The 26,724-nt window shown below is 42.2% G+C and overlaps 1 protein-coding gene and 1 pseudogene across 1 annotated transcript; one reads left to right on the top strand and one right to left on the bottom strand.

The window, feature by feature from the left end:
* The first annotated feature begins 14,033 nt into the window (after window positions 1-14,033).
* LOC100765583 lies at window positions 14,034-14,512 on the top strand (annotated as a pseudogene).
* A 750-nt stretch (window positions 14,513-15,262) lies between these two features.
* LOC100768463 (zinc finger protein 54-like) lies at window positions 15,263-22,470 on the bottom strand. The gene is given in 6 exon segments (XM_027434034.2): window positions 15,263-15,828; window positions 15,830-16,501; window positions 16,504-16,640; window positions 18,565-18,691; window positions 21,878-21,962; window positions 22,412-22,470. Coding segments are annotated over 6 exon segments (1,626 nt in total). The 3' UTR covers window positions 15,263-15,282.
* Between the last annotated feature and the right edge of the window lie 4,254 nt (window positions 22,471-26,724).

The raw sequence follows: 26,724 nt of genomic DNA, 5'->3' as shown, positions 1-26,724 counted from the left end.
CTGGGGTCACCATTATAAAATATGACCTGATTGTGGCAGTGTTAGTGATTTGTAATTTCCCAGCATGTATCAATTCATGTCATGTGAATGAAGGCAGGCCAGACTGTCGGGTGTACAATTTGGGGGGAGGTTAGCTTGAGCCAATGAATATTGAATTTCTAACTAGGTGGCTCTCCTTTGCAGACATATTAAATCTTGTTCATCACAGTTAAGTCATCTCAGAGGGTTGAGACACAGGCCATTGGCTGTTTCTGTGTGTGTCAGGTTACAGATCTCAGAAGCTAACACTGCACATAGGGGCAATGTCAAATAGTATTTTATTAATGCCAGTACTCTACCAGGGATTGACTTACTCTTTTTGAAAGTCAGGGTAGATATGTGTTTTTCAATTATATTGATCTTTTTAAAAAGTTAACTATTAGTTTCACTTTTTTTTTTGGTGTTTCAAGACAGGGTTTCTCTGTGTAGCTTTGGAGCCTATCCTGGCATAGTTTCACTTTTTAAATTTGATTTTTTTCTTTCAATGCATCACTGATCTAGTCTCTTATTTGTTTTATTGTATGTATTTCCCAGTCATTACGGATTTCTTTATGTTTTTCTCAGGTGTTGGCTATTTATTTCTATTTAGAGCAGTTTCTTTTGTAACTCAGGCTGTCCTCACACTGTGTAAATGGGAAACTCTTTGATCATTTAACCCTGACTTGGCTCTCCAGGGTTGGGAATGCAGTCCTGAAACCCCTGCTTGTCTGGGAAAAATAGACCAGTGAGTGAGTGCCCTCCAACTTCTCTAGATTTTATAGTGAATTTACAAATTAAGTGGGACCTATGTAAGAACTGAGTTCACTGACCAACTGTAAGGCAAGTGTAGTCACAGCACAAAAAGAGACGAGCAAGAAAGAGAGTGAAAGCTTTCCTGTTGTGACAGTGGATGACATTAGCAATGAGCACTGAAGTGTTTAATTGTTAGATTATCAATATGCTTCCTAACTGCACACACACAGGACAATCAGGAATCTCAATAAAGAACTGAATAGTCATGAAAGCAAATGATTGTAGTTATTCCAGTTCAACCATAATAGAAGATCTGGATAAAATGATATGGCCTTATCTAACAGGACTGTCATTTTCCAGGTTTAAGATGCTCAGTCTGAGAGAAAAGGTGTTAGTAATCCTTGTTGTGCTCTAATACAAATCCCTAGTCTCTGGAGCACATGGCCATAGAGCCTGTTTCAATTTCTTTTTTAAATTTATTTTATTTTATTTTAGAATCAATCCTACTTTACATATCAATCCCTCCATTCTCTCTCCCTCCCATTCTCCAATGCCCTCACAACGGATCCCCCAACCCACCCCCACCTACTTCTCAAGGATAGTGAGGTTCTCCATGGGGGACCATCAAAGTCCATCACATCATGTATGGGACAGTCTAGGCCCTCTTTCGTGTATCTGGGATGCAATAGAATCTCTCCATAAGTAATGAGCTCCTAAAGTCCATTTGTGCACTAGGAATAAACACTGGCTCCACTGTTAGAGGTCCCATAGACTGCCCTGGCCTCCTAGCTGGCACCCACATTCAGAGGGCTTGACAAACATACAAAACAAAACCAAAAAAACAAAAACAAAAAATGCAAACCATCAAAAACCAGGGGAATGAGTGTTCTAATGCAGCTTAGATTTTCTTGGGGAGCAGGGATGCAGAAGTGCTTGGGGAAGAATGGTAATTCATTCTCCATACATAGCAGGCTGTCATGGTCACAGTAAAGAAAGGGAGGGGTGGCAAGGAGTCGGAAAATTTTTCAGTTTTGTCTACAGTTTGGGTTGCCAATGTGCAATCAGTTATTCAATTATAGGTGATTGATAAATGTCCTGAGTGGCATTACTTGGGCTCCATAGACTAGGTTCCTTGGCCAGGATATTGAACCATCCGCCACAGTTCTGGTGTCTTTGTCTTTGGCCTCTGTCAAGGATGAAACTGCTATGAGTGCCAGTGACACTTCTGGATTTCAGTCAAGAAAGCAACTTCTCTGTTTTTTTGTTTTTTCCCTAAACTGCCTAGTCAATTTCTACATTCAGTTCTTATCCTACGTCCTCTGAAGAGATAAGTCTGTCATTATGGGATTGGAACAATGACTGATCTGGCTTCTGAAAGTTGACCATGGGATATCAGGTGGTAGGTTTAAGATACCCTTCCAGAGGGCCTCTTGTAAAGATCAAATCCTCAGTTATAGACAGGAAGGGAACTCGTTTCCTCATGTCTGGTAAGGACAAAATGTCCAAAGTCCACAAGACATTCTTGATGGGCTCATACTAATTTCCATCTCTTAGATGTTTCCCTTTGACCTCTACAGTTGGTCTCCAGAGTGATTAGGCCACAATCAGCTTTCATACCTTTTCAGTGCTGTTTTATCAACCAAAAGTTTGCAAGATACCTTTCCCTTGTGACTTCTAGAACCTAACCCTAAGCCTAACCCTCACCCTGGGCCTTGGAATGTTTCTCTAAGGCTCTGATAATTGAGAAAGAAACAGAGCTCCTTCTCTGAAACTGGGAATATGCATGGTATTGCAGGGGAAGCTGTAGCCACACCTACTTAGGGGCTGGCTACAGGTGTGCCCAACCACACCTGCGAGGGCGTGGTCAGGGTGTTGTAGGGAAAGGTGAAGAGGAGGGACGCTTTCACTTTCATCTTCGGCTTGCTGTACTTACTGCTGCCTGCTGGCTGGCTAGGTCACTCTGTAAGCAAGGCTTTTCTCTATTAAATTCCCTTGTGTTTTTACCTGACTCCATATTGGTAATTTCCCACATTATGGTATAGTTGGTAAAGGGCTGGGGCCAGGGTGTTTGGGGAGGGGTGGCTTCAGATCCTGAGGACACACCACCTTTAATACCAGCACTTGGGAGACAGGCAGATAGATCACTGTGAGTTCAAGGCCACCCTGGGCTATATGAGATTGATTTAGTCTGAAAGCAAAACAGACCCAGGTGGTGGTGGCTCAGACTTTTAATCCCAGTTCTTGGAGTCACCCACTTTTTATCCCAGCACTAGGAGGAGTGATATGGCTGGGTAGAGAGAGAAGAATATAAGGCAGGAGGAGACAAGAGCACATTGCATTCAGTCTGAGGTTTTAAAGAGACAGCATTCAGTCTGAGGATTCATAGGGACAGGATAGCTACTTTGGTCAGAGGATTCTGTAGAGGTAAATGGTCTCTGTTTTGGCTGTCTCCTTTTCTTCTCTGACCTTTCAGCATTTACCCTGACATCTGACTCTGGGTTTTTACAGAGTAGGGATAAGAGTATGTCTCCCCACACATACAGCACAGACATGCAGATCCCAGACAACACAGGAAGAGCCACAGCCTTTCTATGTAGGGTCAAAACTAATTTCAATCAAGCAAATCCCATCTAACATGGACTGGAGATAACCCAATAGAGACTTTCCCTGTGCTAACATTTTTTCCCACAGGACCCCACAAGGCTACCATCGTCCCATTTCAGCAGGAAGTAACTTAGAAGATGCTACGCCCCTGCTCCCCATTATTGTCTATTAGGGTAGTGTAAGCCTAGTTAGGAATAACTTTCTTATTGTTTAGAGTTGGGATTGAAGGAGGTGTTCAAGTTAGATACCCTTTCCACATGACTTTAGGGCTTAACCGGAATAGACATAGTTAGGATGTGCAATAACAGATTATTGTATCTTCTTATATTTCACCTTTATGATTGTTAATTTTGGATGTTTTACACTATTAAGTTTTAATCCTCTTTTAGACTAAAAGGGGAATTGTAGGGAGACATTGTAGCCCTGCCTCCTAGTAGCCTGGACAGGTGTGCCGGGTGTGAAAGGTGACGCCTGTGGTATAACTACTTGATTATATATAAAACCCAGTATGCCTAATTCTGTGCACTGTTCAATGGCCTCTGTGTAGTAGTTCCATTTTCCTGCTGTTTCAAACTGAGTAAGGTCTAAGTGGAGAATGCTAGTTTCCAAGCTGCAGTTATCCAGTCTAATGGGGTGAGTGTTTCCTTGAGAGGTATCTAATACATGTTCTAAAGCCTCGTGGACAGACGGATTCTCTGTATTTCTCAGCTTTCTCCTCTCCCCTTCTGTCAGCATTACTGTGTCAGCCCCTCTTGCCCACAGTCTACACATATACTCGGCATCTTTCATGCCATTCTGGGCGTATTCTCTTCTAAGTTCTGAAATCTCCTGAGGGTTAAAGAGTCTGGTTTCCTCTACTTGAGTACCTGGTTGGTACCGGGCCTGTCTCTGGCTTCCCCCAGAAAAGGGGTTGAGACTTTGTGCCAGGTTCCGGATTATCAGAGTTCTCTTAGTTTGGGTGGTCACCGGGAATGAAGGGGTGGATCCATTCCCCAATTCCTTTTTGACTATGTTTAAGGCTAGCCTTTTGCCCATTAGTCTGTCCTCATCTATGTCCTGTATAGTTTTCACTAATATAGCTGACGTTTCTCCTTTTGGTCTGGTGTCTATTGCTGCTTGGGCAGCTCCTGGAGTAGTTAGTTTCTTCTACCTCAGTTACTTTCATGCCTATTTTACTCTTTACTTTGTTGGCCACAGGAAACCAATTCTCCTCAACCTCGTCTCCTGTTTCCTGTCCTGTCACTGGCGAAACCTTTGCCTTTTTGAATTTCTTAATTAACCTATTCATGGCCAAAACCAACTGGCTAGAGTATATAAAAATTTAATTTCCTCTTTCCCCCAGTACCACTGTAAGTTTCCAATTTGTTTTGTTCCCAGTAAATTTTCAAATTTGCCATCTGCCCATTTTTTCTATTCTCTTGCTCATCCACTGACGCATCGGGAGCTTTCCCTTACAACCTTCCGCTCTTCCTCCAAGACTTAGACTCTTCCAAGTCCCCGAGTTGGCATCATGGTGCATAGTAATCTCTCCATACTTCGCACCTTTAGGGAGGGTTGTGTTTCTGGAAAACCTTCAATCCCTCACTTCTGCCTGCTTTTCCTACAGTATTTTGGCTTTGGGCCTACGTACCGCAGTTGGCTTCGAGGTGGCGGTACCTTGAAGGCGTCCTTCAGCGTCTTGGATTAGCAAGTAGGCTGGGGAGTTAAATTTGTTTCTCTGTCAAGCCAGTCCTATCTAAATCAATTATCCCCAGCACATTCCTCAGAGCTGGTTCTTAGCCTTAATCCTGCCGACTCCACCAGCTGTCTCAAGCCTTTACCAGGTTTTGACCTGGGAGGAATGACAGACTCAGCGAGTTGGTTTTGAGTATTAAGTTTTACTTCACACTTATGTCAAAGCAACACACAAGCATAAGCAAACAATCCTAAGAACCACAGACAATAGGCTCACAGCAGGGGGTACCTTTCCTGCACTGCTGCAGGTTCAGGCTAGGGACTTCCGCTCCTCTGGATTCAGGCCGGCTAGTCTCCTGAGGGCCCGTGTCTGGGCTCAGAATGGGTGGCACTCAGCTTGATGGACTGGTTGTCTCAGGTTAGTGGAGGAGACCTCCAGGACATAGAGTCATGGTACACTAAAATTCCCAGTTCTGAGCTGGTCCTTAAATAATTCACTAAATCGTGCTAATCACACTTTGCCACACTCAACACATTTTCACTCTTATCTTCAACGGCTGGGCTGCATAGTGGGCCTATGCTCCCTTTCCTTTAATCTTTCTTCAGCCAGGCCTTTGCCTGCCTGGTTACAAGGCTCCTTACATATAGACTGTGACTTTTTTTTTTTTTTTTTTTTTTTGAGATAAGGTCTCACTACATAGCCCTGGTTGTCCTGGAACTCATGATATAGAAAACAAGGCTTGCCCTAGGTTCATAGAAATCCTGCCTCTGGCTTTATGAATGAGTGCACAACAATGACGTGCAGAACATAGCAACCACCCTGGGAGGGCCTATGGGCCATAACAACCAATTGGCCAATCAACACAGGGCAAGCCCTCCAAGCCTGGAGGTACACCATTCCTGAGCCTGTGCGAACCCCTAGACACACCTATTATTTTGCCCTACAAGATCTCTCGACAGCCGGTTCGAGCTGTCTTTGCTAGCCATCCACCATGGCGGGTGGGTGAAAGACCCGAGCTAACATGGGGTTAGCTTGTTAAACAACAATAAAGCCTCATGCAGTTTGCAGCAAAAAAAAAAAAAAAAAAAAAAAAAAAAAAAAAGAAAAAAGAAAGAAAAAAAAAGAAAGAAATCCTGCCTCTGGAGCACTGGGATTAAAGGAGTGTGTCATCAAGCCTAGCCCGATATGCTTCATATTTTAGGAAATTATAACAAGAAAGACTGTATGTTTAAATAAATTTATTTTTCAATCCTTGGGATTAAATATACAGTCTTGCAACATGCTAGACAAACCTACCCAAGTTATGCACTAGCCCTTCACTTCTAGTCAGGGCCTCTACCACTGAGCCATGCCCCCATTATTCCTTTTACATTCCTTTATAGATACATTTATTCAGAGAGAGAGACTGAGACAGAGACATAGGCAGAGACAGAGACAGACAGAGAGAGAGCCCAAGTATGAAGGTTTAAGGACAACCTGCACTAGGGGAAGGTGAGAGAAAACTAAGAGACAGCAGGGGGAAAAGGAACTAAACTGGTGAGTGTCTTTAGTAGAGAGATACAGAGGATGAAGCAGGTCAGAGCCATAGGTGGGAGTACAGTTCCCATGTGGTGGGTGCTCCAAGAGATTAGAAGTCTCCAGCAGTCAGAAGACACTTACGGCATCAGCAAGGAGATGAATGGTTAAGGGGAAGGAGGAACAAGCAGGAACTCCACCTAAGGCAAGGTTCCAGCATTGTAGAAGTGTAAAGACGAAGGTGTAAAACGCCGTATGGCTTCAAGGGGGAGTGAAGAGACGGGGGGACAAGGTCACAGAGGCACATAAGGACTTAAGGAAGCTGTAGGAGTTACCAGGAAGCTCCTCAGAGAGTCAAGGAACCTCCCAAAGCACAGGCCAGGAAGGCACAAAGACAGATAGAGCAGGTAGTAGGAGAAAACGGAGCTGCCCATATGGATGGTGCATGTCAGAGGCATAGCAGGCAGCAGGAGACAGAGAAACACATAGATGCCCACACGGAAGCTATGGCAGGCTGAAGACCAGAGAAACAAATAGTTAGAAAGCAGGTAGACTGAAGCAGCAGCTAAAGAATATGACTCTAGAATTTGGATGTCTGTGAGTTCGAGGCCAGCCTGGTCTCCAGAGCCTGTGCTAAGATAGGCTCCAAAGCTACACAGAGAAACCCTGTCTCGAAAAACAAAATAAAACAAAAAAGGGGTGGGGTGGGGCTGTGTTGGCACATACCTTTAATCCTAGAGCTCCAGAGGCAGAGGCACACAGACTTCTGTGAGTTTGAGGCCAGCCTGGTCTACAGAGCAAGTTACAGGACATCCAGAGCTGTTATACAGAGAAACCTTGATGGTTAATTGTTGCAGGAGCCCATTGTGGGTAGTATGTCCCTCGACCAGTAGGGCTGGGCTGTATAAAAACAGCTTGCAGAGAAAGCCACTTGGAAGAAGACAGTAAGCAGCAAATGGCTGTGGTTTTTTTCTGCATCAGACTTCTTCCTTGATTTCACTCAGTGAACAGCTCTAACCTGTAGGGTAAAATAAACTCTTGCTTTCCGATGTCGCCTTTGGTCATGCTGTTTATCACAGAAACAGAAAGCCAAGTAGAACAGAGGGTACACTTTGGTAACTGGTATTTGTTCTGAGACCTGAAAGATGAACCAATCTCCTGTTAGAGATCCACCAGCGGTCCGTCGGATATAGGTTTTCTTTATGCAGATACACCAGCCAAGCATAAGCCAGAGCATTCCCAGAGTCAGTAAGGCAGGGAGGCCAGAGAGAGTGGGTCCCCAGGTGTCTGAAGCCCTTTAAGAACCTATCCTGACGTCCCCTTGACCACGCCCTGACAGGCCTGATCAAGCACACCCTTAGGCGGCATGGTTACAGTGTCTCCCTACAATCTCCCCCAGAAATTATATATCATCATATTATTATTTTATCAGCTTGGAGAGATGGTTCAGCTGTGAAGAGCACTGGCCCCTCTTGCAGAGGACACGGGGTTCAATTCCCAGCAATCACATGGCAGCTCACCGCTGGTGTGGGATATTAGGTGAAGGTGTGTTACATTCTCTTATGCTGTAGAACATTTGTTTGATGATGTAAAGATGTGTTACATTCTTTTATGTTGCATTTGTTTAACTCAGAGAAGCTGTGTTATTTTGCCTGCCTAACAACACTGAATGATCTAATAAAGAGCTGAACTGTCAACAGCTGGGCAGGAGAGAAGGATACACAGGGCTGGTGATCAGAGAGAATAAACAGAAGACAGAGAGGAAAAGGGAAGGAGGAGAAAGGGGGAGAGAGAACACCAGTCACAGAGCCAACAACGGAATAAGAAGGAAAGAAAGAGAAAGAGAAAAGCAAAAGCCCAGAGGCACAAGGTAGGTTGTTTTTTTTTTTTTTTTTTAAGATTTATTGATTTAGGGTTGGAGAGTTGGCTCAGACGGTAAAAGCCCTGGCTGCTCTTCCAGGGGTCCTGAGGCCAGGCATTGGTGGCACATGCCTTTAATCCCAGCATTCGGGAGACAGAGGCAGGTGGATATCAGTGAGTTTGTGGCCAGCCTGGTCTCCAGAGCCTTTAAGAACCTATCCTGAAAATGGGAATCAGTCTACCTCAAGATCCAGGCATTCCACTGTTGGGTATATACCCATATAGTGCATATTCATACAAGGACATATGTTCAACCATGTTCATAGCAGCATTGTTTGTAATAGCCAGAACCTGGAAGCAACCTAGATGCCCCTCAACTGAAGAATGGATTGAGAAAATGTGGTACATTTATACAATAGAGTACTACTCAAGAGAAAAAAGCAATGGAATCTTGAAATTCGCAGGCAAATCAATGGAACTAGAAGAAACCATCCTGAGTGAGGTAACCCAGTCACAAAAAGACAAACACGGTATGTACTCACTCACATATGAATTTTAGACATAGAGCAAAGGATTACCAGCCTATAATCCTCTTCACCAAAGAAACTAGGAAACATGAAGGACTCTAAGAGATAAATGGTCCCCAGGAATGGAAGTGGCATGAACTCCTGAACTAATTGGGAACATGAGGGTAGGGGGGAAGGAGCTGCTACAATAAGAGCAAGAGGAGAGGAGAGGAGGAGAGGAAATGGAGGAGCAGAGATATTGAGTTGGGGGAAGAATAGAGGAGAGAGAGCAGGATGAGAGATACCATATCAGAGGGAGCCACTATAGGTCTGAGAAGAGATCTAGAACCAGGGAGATCTCCAGAGACCTACAAGGATGACACGATCTGACAATCCAGGCAATGGTGGAGAGGATAACCTAAAAGCCCTTCCCCGAAAATGAGATTGATGACTTCTCTTTATGCCATCCTAGAACCCTCACCCAGTGGCTGATGGAAGCAGAGACAGACATCCACAAATATGCACTGAGCTGAAATCTGGTATTTAGCTGAAGAGAGGGAGGAATGAAGAACGAAGGGGTCAGTACCAGGTTGGAGAAACCCACAGGAACAGTTGACCTGAACAAGGGAGAGCACATCAACCCCAGATGCTGTCTGGGAGGCCAGTACAAGACTGATCCAGACCCCTGAACATGGATGTCAATAAGGAGGCCTCTGCACTCCAGGGAGCCTCTGGTGGTGGATTAGTATTTTTCCCTGGTGCAAGAAGGGACTTTGAGAGCCCATCCCACGCGAAGGGATACACTCTGGTCCTGGACACATGGGGAAGGGCCCAGGACCAGCATAGGAAGATTTGGTGGACTTTGCAGAGCCCCCTTTGAGGGCCCTACCCTGCCTGGGGAGTGGTGGGTGGATAGAGTAGGGGTAGGCTGGGGGTGGGGGAGGAGGGATGGGGGTGAGGGGAGGGAGAGGGAGAAGGGACTTGCATGTGAAACAAGCTTGTTCCCTAACTAGAACTAAATAAATAAATTTAAAAAAAAAGAACCTATCCTGAATTCCCCTTGACCACACTCTGACAGGCGTGGTCAAGCACACCTATAGCCAGCCCTTAGGAGGCGTGGTAACGGTGTCTGGTGTCTGCCAACAATCTCCCCCAGAAATTATATATAATTATATTATTATTTTATCGGTTGGAGAGATGGTTCAGCTTTGAAGAGCACTGGCCCCTCTTGCAGAGGACACGGGGTTCAATTCCCAGCCCTTACATGGCAGCTCAGAGCTGTTGTTGGATATTAGTTGAAGGTGTGTTACATTCTTTTAAGCTGTAGAACATTTGTTTGATGATGTAAAGATGTGTTACATTCTTTTATGTTGCATTTTTTTAACTCAGTGAAGCTGTCTTACTTTGCCTGCCTAACACAACTGACTGATCTAATAAAGAGCTGAACTGTCAATAGCTGGGCAGGAGATAAGGATAGACAGGGCTCGTGGGCAGACAGAATAAACAGAAGAGAGAGAGGGAAGGGGAAGTGGGAGAGAGAACACCAGCCACACAGCCAGCAAAGAAGAAAGTAGGAATGAAAGACATAGAGAAAAGTAAAAGCCCAGAGGCACAAGGTAGATTTTTTTTTAAAGATTTATTGATTTAGGGCTGGAGAGATGGCTCAGAGGTTAAGAGCACTGGCTGCTCTTGCAGGGGTCCTGAGGCTGGGCATTGGTAGCGCACGCCTTTAATCCCAGCACTCGGGAGACAGAGGCAGGTGGATCTCTGTGAGTTTGAGGCCAGCCTGGACTCCAGAGTGAGTGCCAGTAGAGGCTCCAAAGCTACACAGAGAAACCCTGTCTCGAAAAACCAAAAAAAAAAAAAAAATCACTCTAGATGTTCTGATAAAAACAGAATAAATGAAATAAAATGACTGGGTGATCCAATTTCAACATCTATATTTGACATTATATGCTGTGGAACTACTCACTGCAGATAACGATCCAATGACAAACCAAAGTTGGGACCTGAAAACTTCAAATTTGCTGAACAAATGAGGATTCTGTTTGCTTTCCTTTTTAGGTGCTTTATCTGCATATTTGTCTAAGCAACCTGTGTGTTCTTTCCGCCCACTATGGCCAGAAGGAAGTATTTAATACCCAAAAAATTTAGGTTACAGATTGAGTGCCCAGGTGAGGGTGACTGGAATTCAAAGTGAGTCTTCTGAAAGAGCAGACAGTGCTCTTAAGCACTGAGTCATCTCTACAGCTAAGAGGCTCCGTGAGTTTTATTGGGGTGTGAGTGACAATTAGATGATGACACACACATTGTAGACTTCCTATTGGAGGCCGGACATTCTGAGGAGCAGATGAGAGGTGGGCGTGAGTGGGGGGAGCCTCAGGAGGGGAGGGATGGGTAACAGGGATTGGAATGTAAGAAGAAATTAATAAAATGCTTATTTAAAAATAATGAGTGTGCATGGGAGTTTACTCGTAGCACAAGGACTCAATGACAGCTGCATCACTCAGGGAGGGTGATGGCTAATGAATCTGGAACCCTGGGCGTCACTACATTACTTGCACACAGCTCAAAGTAGGTTAGAAGTTTCTTTTAAACCACACACATCCTCCTACAGGCAGCTTCACTGCTGTCTGCCTGGTGACTGGTCAGAGCATCTTCTGTGGAGCTAGCTTGTCTGACAGTGTCTGCAGTCCTCACTGATTACATATGCTTAAGACAGGAGGGGACTAGTGAGTCTGGTCAGTTTCTGTGACTTCCTGATCATATGAAATTGTCTATTTCTTACTTTGTTTTCTTTTCTTTACTTTTTTTTTTGAGACAGGGTATCTGTGTATTGCTTTGGAGGTTGTCCTGGCACTGGCTCTGTAGACGAGGCTAGCCTTGAACTCACAGGGATCAGCCTTCCTCTGCCTCGGAGTGCTGGGATTAAAGTGTGAGGCACCAACGCCGGGGCTGAAGTTGGCTATTTCTGAGCTTTAGGAAATTCTCTGTTGAGCGTACTGTTTCAACTCGAGTTCATTCCATTCTTTTACATTTTTTAATGTCCTGTGTTTTGGGGGAGTTTCCTCAGCATTTAAGGAGTTTGTGTAAGAGGAAGGTGATACATAACAATTAATTCTGGGCATGAACCCCAAGGACTTTTCATCTTGTCCCTGAGCATTGGCCCATGATGTTCATTGTTCCTGTATTGACAGCATCTAAGATACAGAATCAACCTAGATATCTATTAAGAGATATGTGTAATTGAATATGTGGGTACTCTTTTCACTTTTTGTTTTGTGTGCTTACATAAGACTGTGTGGAGGGTATTAGAGTGGACTGCAGAAATGTCATTTCAAACAAGATGTCCATGGGAAGCTACATGAACACCTATTCTTTTTTAACCCAAGTAAAAGTTATAAGAGAGGATAGTAGAACACAGGTGTTATAATAAAATGGGGAATTGGATAATCTGCTCTAGAGTCAGGCTTGGTGGCAGGTTCAGATAATCCCAGCACCTGGGAAGATGAGACAGGAGGTTAACAAGTTCAAGGCCAGCCTAGGCTCTCCAGTAAGACCCTCTCTGGATTATGTGTCCTAGATGTTTAACGGTGGATAGGGAGGGATGAAAGGAGGAAGAGAGGGTGGGTTAACCTAAAGGAGAGATTCATGAAGAAGACTTATGAAGTTCCACTATCCTACAACTAAAACAGAAAATATAATGTTTAAAACATTGAATGGAGGTATACTACATCGGTAAATAATGCTGCTACCAGACACAAGGGCTATTAAATGAAACTCTCTGTACCAGGTACTGGTCATCTGCCAAGGGTTTACTGGTCAGGGAGACTCCATTGTCACCTCAAACAAAACAGGTCATTGTCAGTGCTCTTGCTTGGCCACTGTAAGTACATGGTGGTGCTGAAGACAACAAACACTTTGGTTGTAGGATACAGTGTGGAATCTTGAACTCTCCATGCTTGCTGGGTTTCATAGCATTGTAGGGTCTGGTCAGGCTACTGGCAGAGAAAAGATGCCAATGGTCTTACTTACACCTGGTCTCTGCATCCTACATTACCAACCTGCAAGGCAAGATGTATTTACAGATCCAAAGTGGCATGACTGCCTATGGGCATGAGAATCCTGTTTCATGATTGCATTTGAGGTCTGCTTCACAGAGGGCAATTTATGCCTGGCCATGTAAACATGGTCTAAAATCATGACTTTGGATTTATAGGTGCAAGGGCAGGACCTATGGATGCTTTGTTCATGATCATGCTGTTGTCTGGCATCTAAATATCTGTTTACAACTATAAATCTGAACTCCTGTCAAGCTTCATGAAGAAACTCTTTTACTCGGGAGTGGGCAATCCAGGGGCTCATAAGTATTCAAAAAGTACTGAGAACAAGCAATCGTGTAAAATTGGCTCAATTATCCTGGCTGAGGGAGGGTCTCATGAGTATTTTACTTCTATAAAGTTTTACTGGCTGTACCACAATAAAATAAAACACACAGAGGCACATTTTGGCATTCAAGCTTCAAGCTGAAGATCAGAAAATCAATGCATCTGATCATTACCTTAGACTAAAGGGCTGATCCTTTCTTTATGATTTCTTCAGGCTGTTGCTTCTCATTGTAGCTGGAAAATGAAGGCTTCCTGTCCTCACTGTGCCTGGAGAATGAATGCCTGATATGGAGACCTTGCTCCAGTCTTCTATACCTCCTTGACGTTGGGAATAAAGTCATGTGATCCCAGGTGCTGAGATCATCTTTCTATGAGCTGTTTCCATTTGGGACTGGATCAATCCTCTTTATATCTGGGTGTCTTGGACTCACAACTATCTGTCTAGCTCCTAATCCTGAGTTGTAGGATGAAAGGTATGCAAAACCTCTAAGTTTCTGGCTGCTGTGATTAATGTTTGCCTGGCTTCTATGGTTTGTGGCTGACTTTGCTTTCTGTATCCTCAGGAAAGCTTTAATCAATCATAAAAAAATATAGCACCACAACTGGCAGCTATAGTATTTTAAGTACTAGCGTGAATACTTCTGTAGTACTCATACTTCAAAGTGAATTAAAGTGGCTTTCTGATTCGCCATCTGTGGTGGAACCACTACCAAGATGCAGATTTTCGTGAAGACCCTTACAGGAAAAACCGTCACGCTCGAGGTTGAACCCTCTGACACTATAGAAAATGTAAAGGCCAAGATGCAGAATAAGGAAGGAATTCCTCCTGACCAACAGAGACTGGTCTTTGCTGGTAAGCAACTGGAAGATGGCCATACTTTGACTACAACATCCAAAAGGAGTCCACCCTTCATCTTGTGTTGAGACTTCGTGGCGGTGCTAAGAAGAGGAAGAAGTCTTAAACCACTCCCAAGAAGAATAAACATAAGAGAAAGAAGGTTAAGTTGGCTGTGCTGAAGTACTATAAGGTGGATGAAAATGGCAAAATTCGTCGCCTTCTTCGAGAGTGTCCATCTGAAGAGTGTGGTGCTGGAGTTTTCATGGCTAGCCATTTTGACAGACATTACTTTGGCAAGTGTCTGACTTACTGCTTCAACAAACCAGAAGACAAGTAGTTGTGTATGAATAAATAAAAAGACTGGAAAAAAAGGAATTAAAGTGTACCTGTGAATATATGTTATTTTCTTTTTTGTTGAATTTATTTATTCTCATTTTTTATTATTTTTTGTATTTTAGAGGCACTCATTAACATACCCATCCCCCATTCCCTAGCCCTCACATACTCCCATGTTCCCCAACAACCACCCCAAAATCCATCCCCCACCTAGTTGCCAGGGGTACTGAGGCCATCCACAGGGGAACTTCAAAGTTAGTTATATCATTTGGGGGAGGCCTAGCCACTCCTTGCTATATCTGGGCTGCAATATTATCCCTCCATAAGGAATGGGCTCCAAAAGACCATTTATGTTCTAGGTATAAAGGGTGGCTCCACTGTTAGAAGACCCATAGACTGTCTTGGCCTCCTAGCTGGCACCCACATTCGGAGGTCTTGGTTCAGTCCAATGCTGTTTTCCCAGCTTTACGACTAGGGTCTCCATGCTCTCACTAGGTCATGTCAATTGTTTCTCAGGGTTTCTCCCGTACCTTCTTGGCTCCTTTGCTCATTTTCCTCCCTCTTCAAAACTGGATTCCTGGAGTATGATTCAGTGCTGAACTGTGGGTAACTTTTTCTGCTTTGAACAGCTACTGGATGGAGGCTCTAGGGAAGGTAACCAAGGTAGACATCAATCTCTTTACAGGGGAAGGGCATCAAAGGCATTGTCTCCACCATGGCCTAGATTCTTAGTTGGGTCATCTCTGTGGATCCCCTAACATTTCTCCTGTGCCAGACTTCTCTCCAAACCTATACAGTCTCCCCCTCAAGGCATCTCCTTTCTTGACCTCCTCTATTTCTACCCTTTATCTGCCCTAACTTGTGATTTCTGGGTAAAGGACTTGTCACATTTTTGCATTTGTAAGGTCTCTCTCCAGTGTGAACTCTCTGATGATTTCTAAGATCTGAATCCCAGGTAAAGGACTTGTCACATTCCAGACATTTGTAAGGTTTTTCCCCAGTATGAACTCTCTGATGTGCTCTAAGTTTTGAGTTCCCAGTAAAGGACTTGTCACATTCCATACATTTGTAAGGTCTCTCTCCAGTATGAACTCTCTGGTGATTTCTAAGATCTGAATCCCAGGTAAAGGACTTGTAACATTCCATACATTTGTAAGGTCTCTCTCCAGTATGAACTCTCTGATGTGTTCTAAGTTTTGAGTTCTGGATAAAGGACTTGTCACATTCTTTACATTTGTAAGGTCTCTCTCCAGTGTGAACTGTCTCATGTTTTCTAAGATCTGAATCCCAGGTAAAGGACTTGTCACATTCCAGACATTTGTAAGGTTTTTCCCCCAGTATGAACTCTCTGATGTTTCCTAAGATATGAATCACAGATAAAGGACTTGTAACATTCCATACATTTGTAAGGTCTCTCTCCAGTGTGAAAATTCTGATGTCTTCTAAGATGTGAGAGACAGGTATAGGACTTGTCACATTGCATATAACTGTAAGGTCTCTCTCCAATATGAACTCTCTTATGTCTTCTAAATTGCAAATTGCAAGTTAAGGACCTGTCACATTCCATACAAGTGTATGGTTTCTCCGAAGAATGAAGGCTTTGGTGTATTTTACAACTGGAATGCTGGGTGAAGGATTTTCCACTAATGTTGCTCTGACAGAGTTTAATTCCAGTAGGAATTCTTTTGTGATCTGTGAGGTAGCAAGCAGTCCTGAAGCATTTCTTGTATTTCCCACACTGGTGTGGATTTTCTTCAATGTAGATTGGGTGTTGCACAAGACTGTATACAGAGCTCAAAGATTCCTCACCTTCTTCCTGCCTGTGCTCTTTTTTTGCAGTGTAGCCTGTCTGATCTTGAAGAATGTCAGAACACAAATTTAAGGATTCCTCACGGTCTTTAGATTGGCAAGGTTCTTCTCCACTGTGCATGCTTTCACGTCTGTCTGGGTTTGATGAGTCAACAGAGGCATCCCTGGGATTACTGCATGTGTAGTTATTACTGCATGTGAGTTTTCTGTAGTTTCACTTGTTCTATAAAGTGCACATGTAGAGGGGTCATGAAGCACTTTTCCAAGCTCATTACACTGACAAGACTCCTTTTCAGTCTTCACATGCTGATGTACAGGATTACATTTGCGATAGTTCTCTGAAAATGAGAAAACTTCAGATTAATAGAGCTTGTTCCAATAATAAATATGTGATGAATGACTGTCTCCCTAAGTTGTCATTTGACATAAGTGAACTTGGAACTATTGGGGTTAGAGTTCCCAGTAATGGACAGTTTTTCACTCACTGTAATTGCATGGATTCTCTCAAACACAGCATGACAGCCTTCAAAGGTCAGTGAGTTACAAAAGGTATCTCATCTTTCTCAAAATTCTCTAACTGGAAAAAGATGGAAAAATAATTGGTGGCCACAAATTAGATTTCTGTTAGATCTCATTGAAGGATTATATTTAGAATATATGTCTCTATCTTTTAATATTTCTTCTCAGAAATTATGGATGAGGAACGTAATTCAATCCCAGGCTTACAGTATTTATACTTAGGCATAAATGTAAAGACAATATTCTGCCAGACATCACAGGCTTTTCCTCCTTTTAGGCAGGTCTGTCATGGGAACAAATTGCTCATTTCTGTCAGTTATTCTCAGAGTTCCACACACCACTGTGTTTCTTAACTTTCCTCACAGGGTTATCCTAAGGTCAAATCTGAGTCCTCAGATTATTTCCCATAGGATGTCTATGTATTCCTGACTGCACATAAAATGAAGGATATAATAGGAAGATGTGTATACAAGGAAGGTAATTACAGAATGACATTACTTCAAAATCCATGTTAGAATTAAGTTTCAAAGATTATTCCATTCCAATTTCAGCAACGTTAAAATAAAACTGCATTTTTAAAATTGTATTAAGTCACCACACTTTAGGTGTAATAAGACAGAAGGCCTTCTGACAGTTATTACAACAGACAGGATGCATCTTGGGGCCAGAACACTACACTAAGTTAAATGACCAGGAGTCCAGCGAGTGGAATTGAGGATCTGAAAAACATTCTCATCTCTTGCTTTCTCTTTTATTTATCTTTTGTTTTTTTTTATTTGTTTTTTCAAGACAGGATTTCTCTGTGTAGCTTGGAGCCTATCCTGGCACTCGTCCTGGAGACCAGGCTGGCCTCGAACTCACAGAGATATGCCTGCCTCTGCCTCCCGAGTGCTGGGATTAAAGGTATGTGCCACCAATGCCTGGCTCTTGCTTTCTCTTTCACTTGAAGCCTTCACTGTTCTCTTGCTCATTCACTGCCCATCTATTTGTGGCTACTCCCTTCCTTCCTCTTTGGAGGACAATCTCATTTGTTCCAGAGAGCTGATCACGATTACAATACAATAATCCACCAGTTCTTGCAGGCAATCCATTACCCATGCTAGCACTTTGAGAAATAACACCAAAGGCTAACAGAGTACTGGATCAGTATATGAAAACATAAAACAGAGGAATTTAAATAAGTTTTCTGGATAGTTATGTCATGTCATATTCCTCAGTATATTTCATATTTGCCATGTTATTTATCTCAATTTATTCTCACAATTAAAAATATGTGTACTGCAATAATGGACAAGGAGTTTTAAGATATTAGTGGGAATGGTATATGTTCCTGAGTCTATGGATGAATCTTGGAACGAAAATAGTTAGTGGAATACAAATTGGAAGAGAAACCTAAATATCATGAAAATATCTTCCAAACTACTAAATCCGCCATGTCTCCTGTTTGTTTTCTTTCAGGACAGCTTAAAAGATTTTACAACCAGGGCTGGAGAGATGGCTCAGAGGTTAAGAGCACCGACTGCTCTTCCAGAGGTCCTGAGTTCAATTCCCAGCAACCACATGGTGGCTCACAGCCACCTGTAATGAGATCTGGCGCCCTCTTCTGGTATGCAGATATACATGGAAGCAGAATGTTGTATACATAATAAATAAATAAAATCTTTAAAATAAAAAAAAGATTTTTACAACCTCTCAAAAGAAACAAAAGGTAGTTTGATAATTCAACAAGCAAAATATTCTCACCCACAGACAGCAGGTTGCTGCAATTCTCCAACGTCACATCAATGTACAAAGCCCTCTGACCAGAGTCGAGGCATTCCCACTCCTCCTGGGAGAAGTCCACTGCTACATCACTGAATGTCAACACACCCTGAAATAAAAATTATGGTTTGACCAAATGCTATTTGGATGTCCTTTCCTGGATATAAGGACACAGATTTAGAAGAGGAGCTAAGATAACTAGTCAAAAATATGATTTCTCAATATATTCATATTCTGTCATGAATGATGTAACTCTGTAAAAGCAGAAGGAAAAGACAGTCTTATAAGCAGTATACATGATACAACAAATAAATTTAAGGTCTAGTCATGGTTATCTCTCTGTTATGGATGTGTTGTTTATGTCACATAGGATCCCACTGTACATGTCTCTGCTTTAAATGCTGTACCTGGAGATCATGCTAAAATACTGACACTTATCAATTCTGTCTGTATTTGTGCCTTACATGACTCTATCCTAACAGACCCAGGAGGGATGTTTACACTCTAGGTCCAATGACACACCCTTGGAAAGAGGAAGGTATAGCATGTATAGCATGCAGAATATATGACTGATTTTACAAAGAAGACTTTTGGAAATGAAATTGCAAATCAACAAATGGACTAAACAGATACTTTTCAAAGACAGAAAATCTATCAAACAATAAACATTGAAAAAGTGCTCAGAATCACAAAAAAACGTCACCATGGAAATGTAAATTACAACTACTTGGATATAGTGACTCACCCCAGACACAATGGCTGTCATCAACTAAACTGACAACAAAGGTGAGATGGCATAGGGAGAGGAAAGAAGCCTTACTCACTATTGATGGAGGGGAGGGTGTAAATTAATATAGCTATTGTGGGAAACAGTTTGGAGATTACTGAAAATAATTGAAGAGAGAACTAACATACGACACAGCTATTGCACTCCTGGCCATATACGAAGAGAAAAACAGACGCACACCCACCTCCACACACCCCCCCCCACTATAGAGATATTTATACCTCATCTTTATTGCTGTTTTTCATCATGAAAGGGAAAGTAGTAGAATTAAAGCTTCATGTATCAACACATGAAAGTATGATGAGAATTTTATAAAACTCTGTGCATTTCAGCTCAAGAGAAAAAGCAAAAATTTGCAGGAAATGGACAGACCCATGGTGTGTAATATTCAGAGCAGTCATCACTTTCAGAAAGAAAACACCATGTTTTTGCTCACGTGCATTATCTCCCAATCACATGTGTACATAGAAACAATGTTAATATGGACACTGTATAACTTGGAGAAAAGAGAACAGGAAGGTTAAATTACCAGGGACTGAATGCAGGTAATGAATACCAGTTATGGAAAAGTTACTTAAGCTAAGAGCTTTTCTGGTTCTAATTATATCAAAGGTTTTTGGTGTTTGGGTGGTGGATAAGGAGATCAAAATTTATTCAATTGTGAAATATAAAATTCAATGTGAGGATCTAGACCTTCTGTGCCCTGTGAGGACTCAGCTTGTATAGGCTCGATTGAGTTTTATAGTTTTTGTGTTGCTTATTGCAATGTGTGATTTTATTGTTCTCTGTTCATAGAATTGATCCTGATTAAAACTTTAAAAATTCTCAGAAGGAAAAAAATCAAAGATTTTTAATATATCAAAGTAGAGAATGTTTAGATAGAGAATGGAATGGACCACTGACCTGTGATATATTTACTGGAGAATTAGCCATTTCTTACTGTTTTTCTTCTTTGAGTTTCTCTTTCAGGAACAATGAACACATGGATCACTTCCCTATAAAATAAAGGGTCAGAATGTAGGAGTAATACTGAAACCTATTAGAGAATAATGTCAGGCCAAATGAAAAGACCCAAGAAAAAGAATATGACCAGGTGTCTGGTCAATGATCCTAAACCCAGGAGAGCATGGAAAGACATTTGACACTTGAAGAGAAAAATCACCATCAAGCATCCTGAAGCACAAAGAACACTACTCTGTTAAAACTTATGGAGACCAAGCTAATCACCAACACCACAATTGATTTCACTAAATAAACCCTGAAAATAATAATTTACAGGCAAAACAGACACAGGAGAATCAGGGGTATCTTTCATGAGATCATGGGAATAATTAGTTTCATGGGAAGAAATATGAAGAATAGATAACTGGGAAGAAAAAGTCCATGACCAAGATAGCAAACCAATATTTCTCAAAAAGACAAAAGATGACTATTACCAAACATCCAACAGCAACAACAGAAAAGCAAGACCAGAGAATATGAAAGGGACATGAACAAAAACTATCCACACTTAAAATCAAAATAGAGAATCCTCAAATAAACAAACCCTCAAAGACTAGACATTGTACTTCACAGACAATGGGCCAACAATGCTCACAGTTGCTCTGCACACAAGAGCTACAAAATGGAAACAACTTAAATGTCTCTGAACTGGATGAATGGATGGTGAAAGTGTGGTACATATACACTATGGAATACTATTCAGCTGTAAAGAAAATTAAAATAATGCTCTTTGCAGGTAAACAGACAGACTTGGAAACATCGTATTGACTGAGGTAACCCAGACCCAGAAAGAGAGACAATGCATGTTCTTTCTCATAGGAAGTTACTACCTCCACATCTTCAGATGTGAGTCCACAACCTGGAGTGACTGCAGTAACCAGAAAAGTAACAAGACAGCACTGGGAGGTGGAAGGGATTAACAGAGATGGAGGTAACAGGGAACAAGTGATTGAAGGGGAAATGCGAAGACAGTGGTGAGGATTAAATTATGGACAAACAGCTGGATATAAACACAGAAGAATGGTAAAAGAATAGTAAAGGTGTCTGGAAATTTCATAGGGTAGCCACCTGTTCCTTCACTATTATCCATCAATGTGGAGATACCTTCCTGGTACAAATAAAGCCTGTCTAAGGACAGAGAATGGAGCTACGTGTTGGTGGTGCAGACTTATAATCCTACCAATAGGGAGTTAGAGGAAGGTGGATCTCTGAGTTGGAAGCCATCATGATCTATACAGCGAGGTCCAGGACAGCTAGGGCTACACAGAGAAACCCTGTTTGGAAAAAAAAATCATTTCTACTCAGATGGGACACCGGATCTCATTTTAGATGTTTGTAAACCACCATGCAGTTACTGGGAATTTAATTCAGGACATCTGGAAAAGCAGCCCGTGCTAGTAACCTCTGAGCCATCTCTTTCATCCTCCTTCCCTGTATTTGAGGAAAATGCTGAAAGATCAAATGATTTGATCACTTTCCACTCTCTAACCAACCCCTCCACCATACCTGAATCCTAAGCTTCTGTCTCCTCTGTCCTTCCAGGTCCCCTTGTTCTGCTGCACAGGTGAGCAGGTCTGGGTGATCAGTGAGCCTGCATGTGAGAAAGAGATTGTTTAGGAAGCCCCTGGATTTCTCACACAGTACTGTGCTCAGCAGATGAAGAGAACACTAAATACAGGGTTACACAAATGATTTCCTAACTGTCATAATGTCACAGTACTGGCAATATTATAAAGCCTTTTTAGTTGGCATCTCTTGAGTCTTACTTCCAATCCTAGCTTAGTGAAAACTCAGGGGCAGAAATGATACTGGATGATTAGGGAGAGAATATTATGGACTAGAGAGGTTCTGAATTTTAACATGGACCAATATTCAAGGAAACACATCATGATTTTTTTTTTCCCTTTGAGGATTTCTTTTATTCTGTGGGGTGTGAGACTCATTCACACAAAGCTCACACACTTGCCAATTAGTCTGTCAAGAAATGCTGAGGAGCAAGGTAGACTGTAAGCAAACAGTTCTTAGTCACAGAAACCATACTGCTGCAGTTCTGCAACTTTCAGTACCAAGCCCTCGGGGGAGGCTCCAGGCATTGCCATTCCTCCTGGAAGAAGCCCACAGTCACACCACTGGTTGTCAACAGAACACAGAAGAAAACCCCAACATTTGAACACTCATGTTGGTGCAGAGCTTTAATCCTAGCATTTTGGAAATAGATGTTGGTGGAACTTGGTGTTTTCCAGTGCGGTCTGGTCTACCTGGTGAGTTCGGACCACACAGAGCAACACTTAAGCTCACATCTCAAATACAGCAAACACCACAACTAAACAATAACAGTTCCATCATGTTTACATGGACAGATTGCTTTCTTGGACCAAGCAAGCTAACGAAGGTTACATATTTCTGATATACATGAGTTATTATAATTATTCAAACCAGGGTTTCTAAAAATCATTCTATACTCTAATGCATTTACATCTCTTTGTTGTTTTCTATCTTTGTGTGTAGTGCTAACTGTCCTTAAAGTCACTATGTACACCTTACCCCTCCATCTTATTTCCATGTACCTGCCTCTGCCGTCTGAGTTTTGGGTTTAAAGGTGGTTGGAAGTGGTGTACACCTTTATTCCAACCACTCAACAGCCACAGCCAGGCGGATCGCTGTGAGTTTGAGGCCAGTATGGTTTTACAGAATCAGTTGAGGTACAGGCAGGGCTACACAAAGTTACCCCACCAGAAAAACAAACAAACAAAAACAAACAAACAAACAAAAAACAAAACACAAAAAAGAAGCCGGGCGTTGGTGGCACACGCCTTTAATCCCAGCACTCGGGAGGCAGAGGCAGGTGGATCTCTGTGAGTTTGAGGCCAGCCTGGTCTCCAGAGCAAGTGCCAGGATAGGCTCCAAAGCTACACAGAGAAACCCTGTCTCGAAAAATCAAAAAAAAAAAAAAAAAAAGACAAAAGTTACAGGATTACATCAGTAGGTATTCATTGGTTTCTGATTGGTTGACATTTGTGAACAGTTAGAATTTCTCAAAGTCACATTTTAGCACAAAATACTTGTGTGCTAATTATTCTCATTGGTTGGTGCTGATGGGGGAACATTCTGTAGTTTCTGTGAAATCATCTTGTTCCTCTTGTACATAGATACCAATAGTTTTCAGAACTGTATCCTGGAGACCACAGGGGGAAGTTCTAATCTCCCCTGGAGTTTCTTTTGTGGCCAAACAGTTCTCTGGAACCAAGTATCTAGGAGGCTTGGGGTGAGGTATGGAGATTGTTTTGTTCAGTTTTGACCCTAGACTCTGGAAGGATACATGATCCAGAGTTTCTTTGTGTCAGAAGACTATGTGTCTTTTCTGTAGCCTGCCATGGCTACTAAAGCCAGGGGCTGAGTGAGGAACTTGTCCCTTCCAAAACAAATTGGTTTTCAGAAGGCAATAGTCCAACCATTGATAAATGCTCAGTGTTGAGGTCATTTTGCATTGTACTGCTCTCACCACTAGACAGAACTCCTTCATTTTACTAACTCAGAAACAAATTAGTTGTTTTGACTCCTGTTAAAGATGCTTTCAGATAAAATATAGGAAAAACTCTTTTTAATGCAGTGGTGACTGCAGAGTCACTTGCTGTGCCAGGTTCAGAAAATAAGTAAGTTACATGGCCCCATCCCTGAAAACATCAGTTACTCCTTCCCTTCTATGGCTCTGGGAACATTGAGAAAGAGGAGGAGGAAAGGGAGTAAGAAGGGAAAGAGAAGGAAGGGCTCTAGACTCTAGGCTCTAGATATGTCATTCTCTAGACTCCATACAGATCCTTGTAATCAGTAACCAACAGAAGCTGTACTGACCTGCATTGACCTCACACTAGACCACAGTCAGTCTAGGAAAGTGAAAGGCTCATAGTGCCCACCCTTTACCTCTCAAATGCTGTCTATGGATGGAATGTAGGAGGAGAATCACTGCCTTTAGCTGTAGTCCTCTGCTCAGCCCAGTAGGCTCCAAAACAGAGCTCCAAATCCAGAGTCTCACAAATGTCTCTGGTCATTTTCAGTAGGTCTCAAACCTAAATGGATGAAGATGAACACAATACTTTTGTTGCAATTATGGACTAGAACAGCAGAGAGGTAAAAAGTGAGAATGGACAGTATTTGAGACAGACACATACACAAATACACACACTCATGGGCACTGTCAATCATATATATATATATATGGTTGTATGAATGACTTACAGCCTCTTGCACAGCCAATACAATGATGGCTAGCTATGAACAGAATGTCCTACACTCTAGTAATTGCTCAGTCCATAAGGCTGGATGTCTCAGCTGGTCTTTACTGTATGATGGAATCACAAAGAGCAGGCCTGGGTGCCACTGAAGGGATGTGTGTGCTATAAAATCTAGGGCAAGCAGACAAGGAGCAAAAGCTTCCTTCTTCCATGTCCTTTTATGGGCTTCTAATAGAAGGTGTGGCCATGTAAAAGTTGTATCTTACAGCCTCATGGTCATTTTCAAAGACTTGTGTCCTCCCAACTCAAGATATGTGTTAAAGGCGTTTGTCCTCCTACCCCTAAGGTCTGGACTGGGAGTGGATTCACACACTTGAAATCAAAGAAAAATAATCTATTACAGGTGTGCCCTCCATTTGTGGATTGTAGTAAATTCCAGATGTAGTAAATTGGACAACCAAAGTAACCATCACTAGTCCACCCCTTGTTACTTTGACACACAATCATTCCTATGTCATGATTAATCTCCAAATGTAAACAAGAAACACGTCATAATAGCGCCTAAACATTTGATAACTATACCAAACAGAATCCCAAATGTGTCACATCATTAACCATGTCATAATTACACCTATTATGATATAAATCCTTCTCTCACATGTGCAATCTCATTTTAAATTTAGAATAGTTGTCATTGTCTCTTGTGCAACAGGAGTTTAGCATCTTGAATTTAAGTATGGTAAACATTCACTTTCTCTTAGTTTGTTACACCACTTGATAAAGACATTGGAACCTTAAATCCCAGCACTCGGGAAGGAGATGTTTGTGGCTCTCTGTGAGTTCCAGGACAGCCTCCAAAAACAAAGAGAAACCGGGTCTCCAAAAACACTCCTCCGAAAACAAATATCTGTACAAATACAATTTTAGCAAAATACAATAGGGACACTAATATCAACTGTAATCCTATCTTCTTTTACTGGTCACATGGCCATAAGAATTTATAACTACTGTTCTCTACTCCTTATTCTGTATTCCTTGATTCCTGATGTGTCTTGCCTTTATCTTCTACTGTAACCTGCCTTTGTGGAGTGTTAGTCGGGCTCAGCCTTCTACCCGGCTACTTACCTATGAGGGGAGTGTGGATTGAGAAACAGCAAGTAAACTAAGAAAAAGACAGACTCAGGATAGGGTCACAATTGCAATCCAGTGAATACTGGATGCCCCAAGTTTATTCTTCAACATTGTTAAATACCCCAACTTAAAATCAGAATATGGCAAAAGACTTCTTTGTCATGTAAAAGGAACAACCAAACTTTCTGCCTTGATTCTCCAAACATTTGGGAAGCACACCTTAGACTGAATTTTTCGGCATCTGGACTTGGGAGTCAAGAGTAATCACACCTCAGACCAAGTCTGTTCTTTAGTTAAGACATCCAGGACCAAGATCAAACATCCTACATTGCCACACCTTAGAACTTTAGGTCTTATGACTTTATCCTTTAAAGAGTGAGGACACTTTTGAACTCTCTGACCTTAAGTCCAGATAAAATGGAGCCATCTCTGTGGGCCCCAACAATCATCCTTTCTGGATTAGGCTGGTGTATTTTCCCATTCATGTTTATCACAGGATATGGTAGCACAAAGAGATAATTTAAAGGATCTCGTTCACTGCAGACATGATCCTTTTTACTGAATTATGTAGAGGCAATCCAGTTTCCCGGTGGTAATGTGGCCCAATGACCGTTCTTAAAATTTTTAGGAGGTTTTTGTAGTATAGGCAGTTGTATTGTGTCTCATCACCTGCTCCCATATAAACACAAAGTCCTGATCTCACTGCCAGCCCACGCCCCCCAACAGATCAATCCACAATCTATCATCCACCTCCAGACGGCCCAATTCATTCCCATGCAGGTTCTCCAGTGCTCAATCAATAGTCCTTGAGCTCCCATTACCTTGGGTCAGCTGTCTCTGTGGTTTTATCCCCATCATGCTCTTGATCGGACTTTTCAGATGATCTCTCCTCCCTCTCTTCAACTTAAATCCAGGAGCTCAGTCCAGTAGTTGGCTGTGGATTTCCACATCTGCTACATCACTTATTGTATGTAAGTTCTATCATGACAA

Source organism: Cricetulus griseus, unplaced genomic scaffold, assembly GCF_003668045.3.
Source record: "Cricetulus griseus strain 17A/GY unplaced genomic scaffold, alternate assembly CriGri-PICRH-1.0 unplaced_scaffold_30, whole genome shotgun sequence".
Lineage (NCBI taxonomy): Eukaryota > Metazoa > Chordata > Mammalia > Rodentia > Cricetidae > Cricetulus > Cricetulus griseus.
The sequence above is the reverse complement of the archived record's forward strand: the minus strand, read 5'-3'. Positions and strand labels throughout refer to the sequence as shown.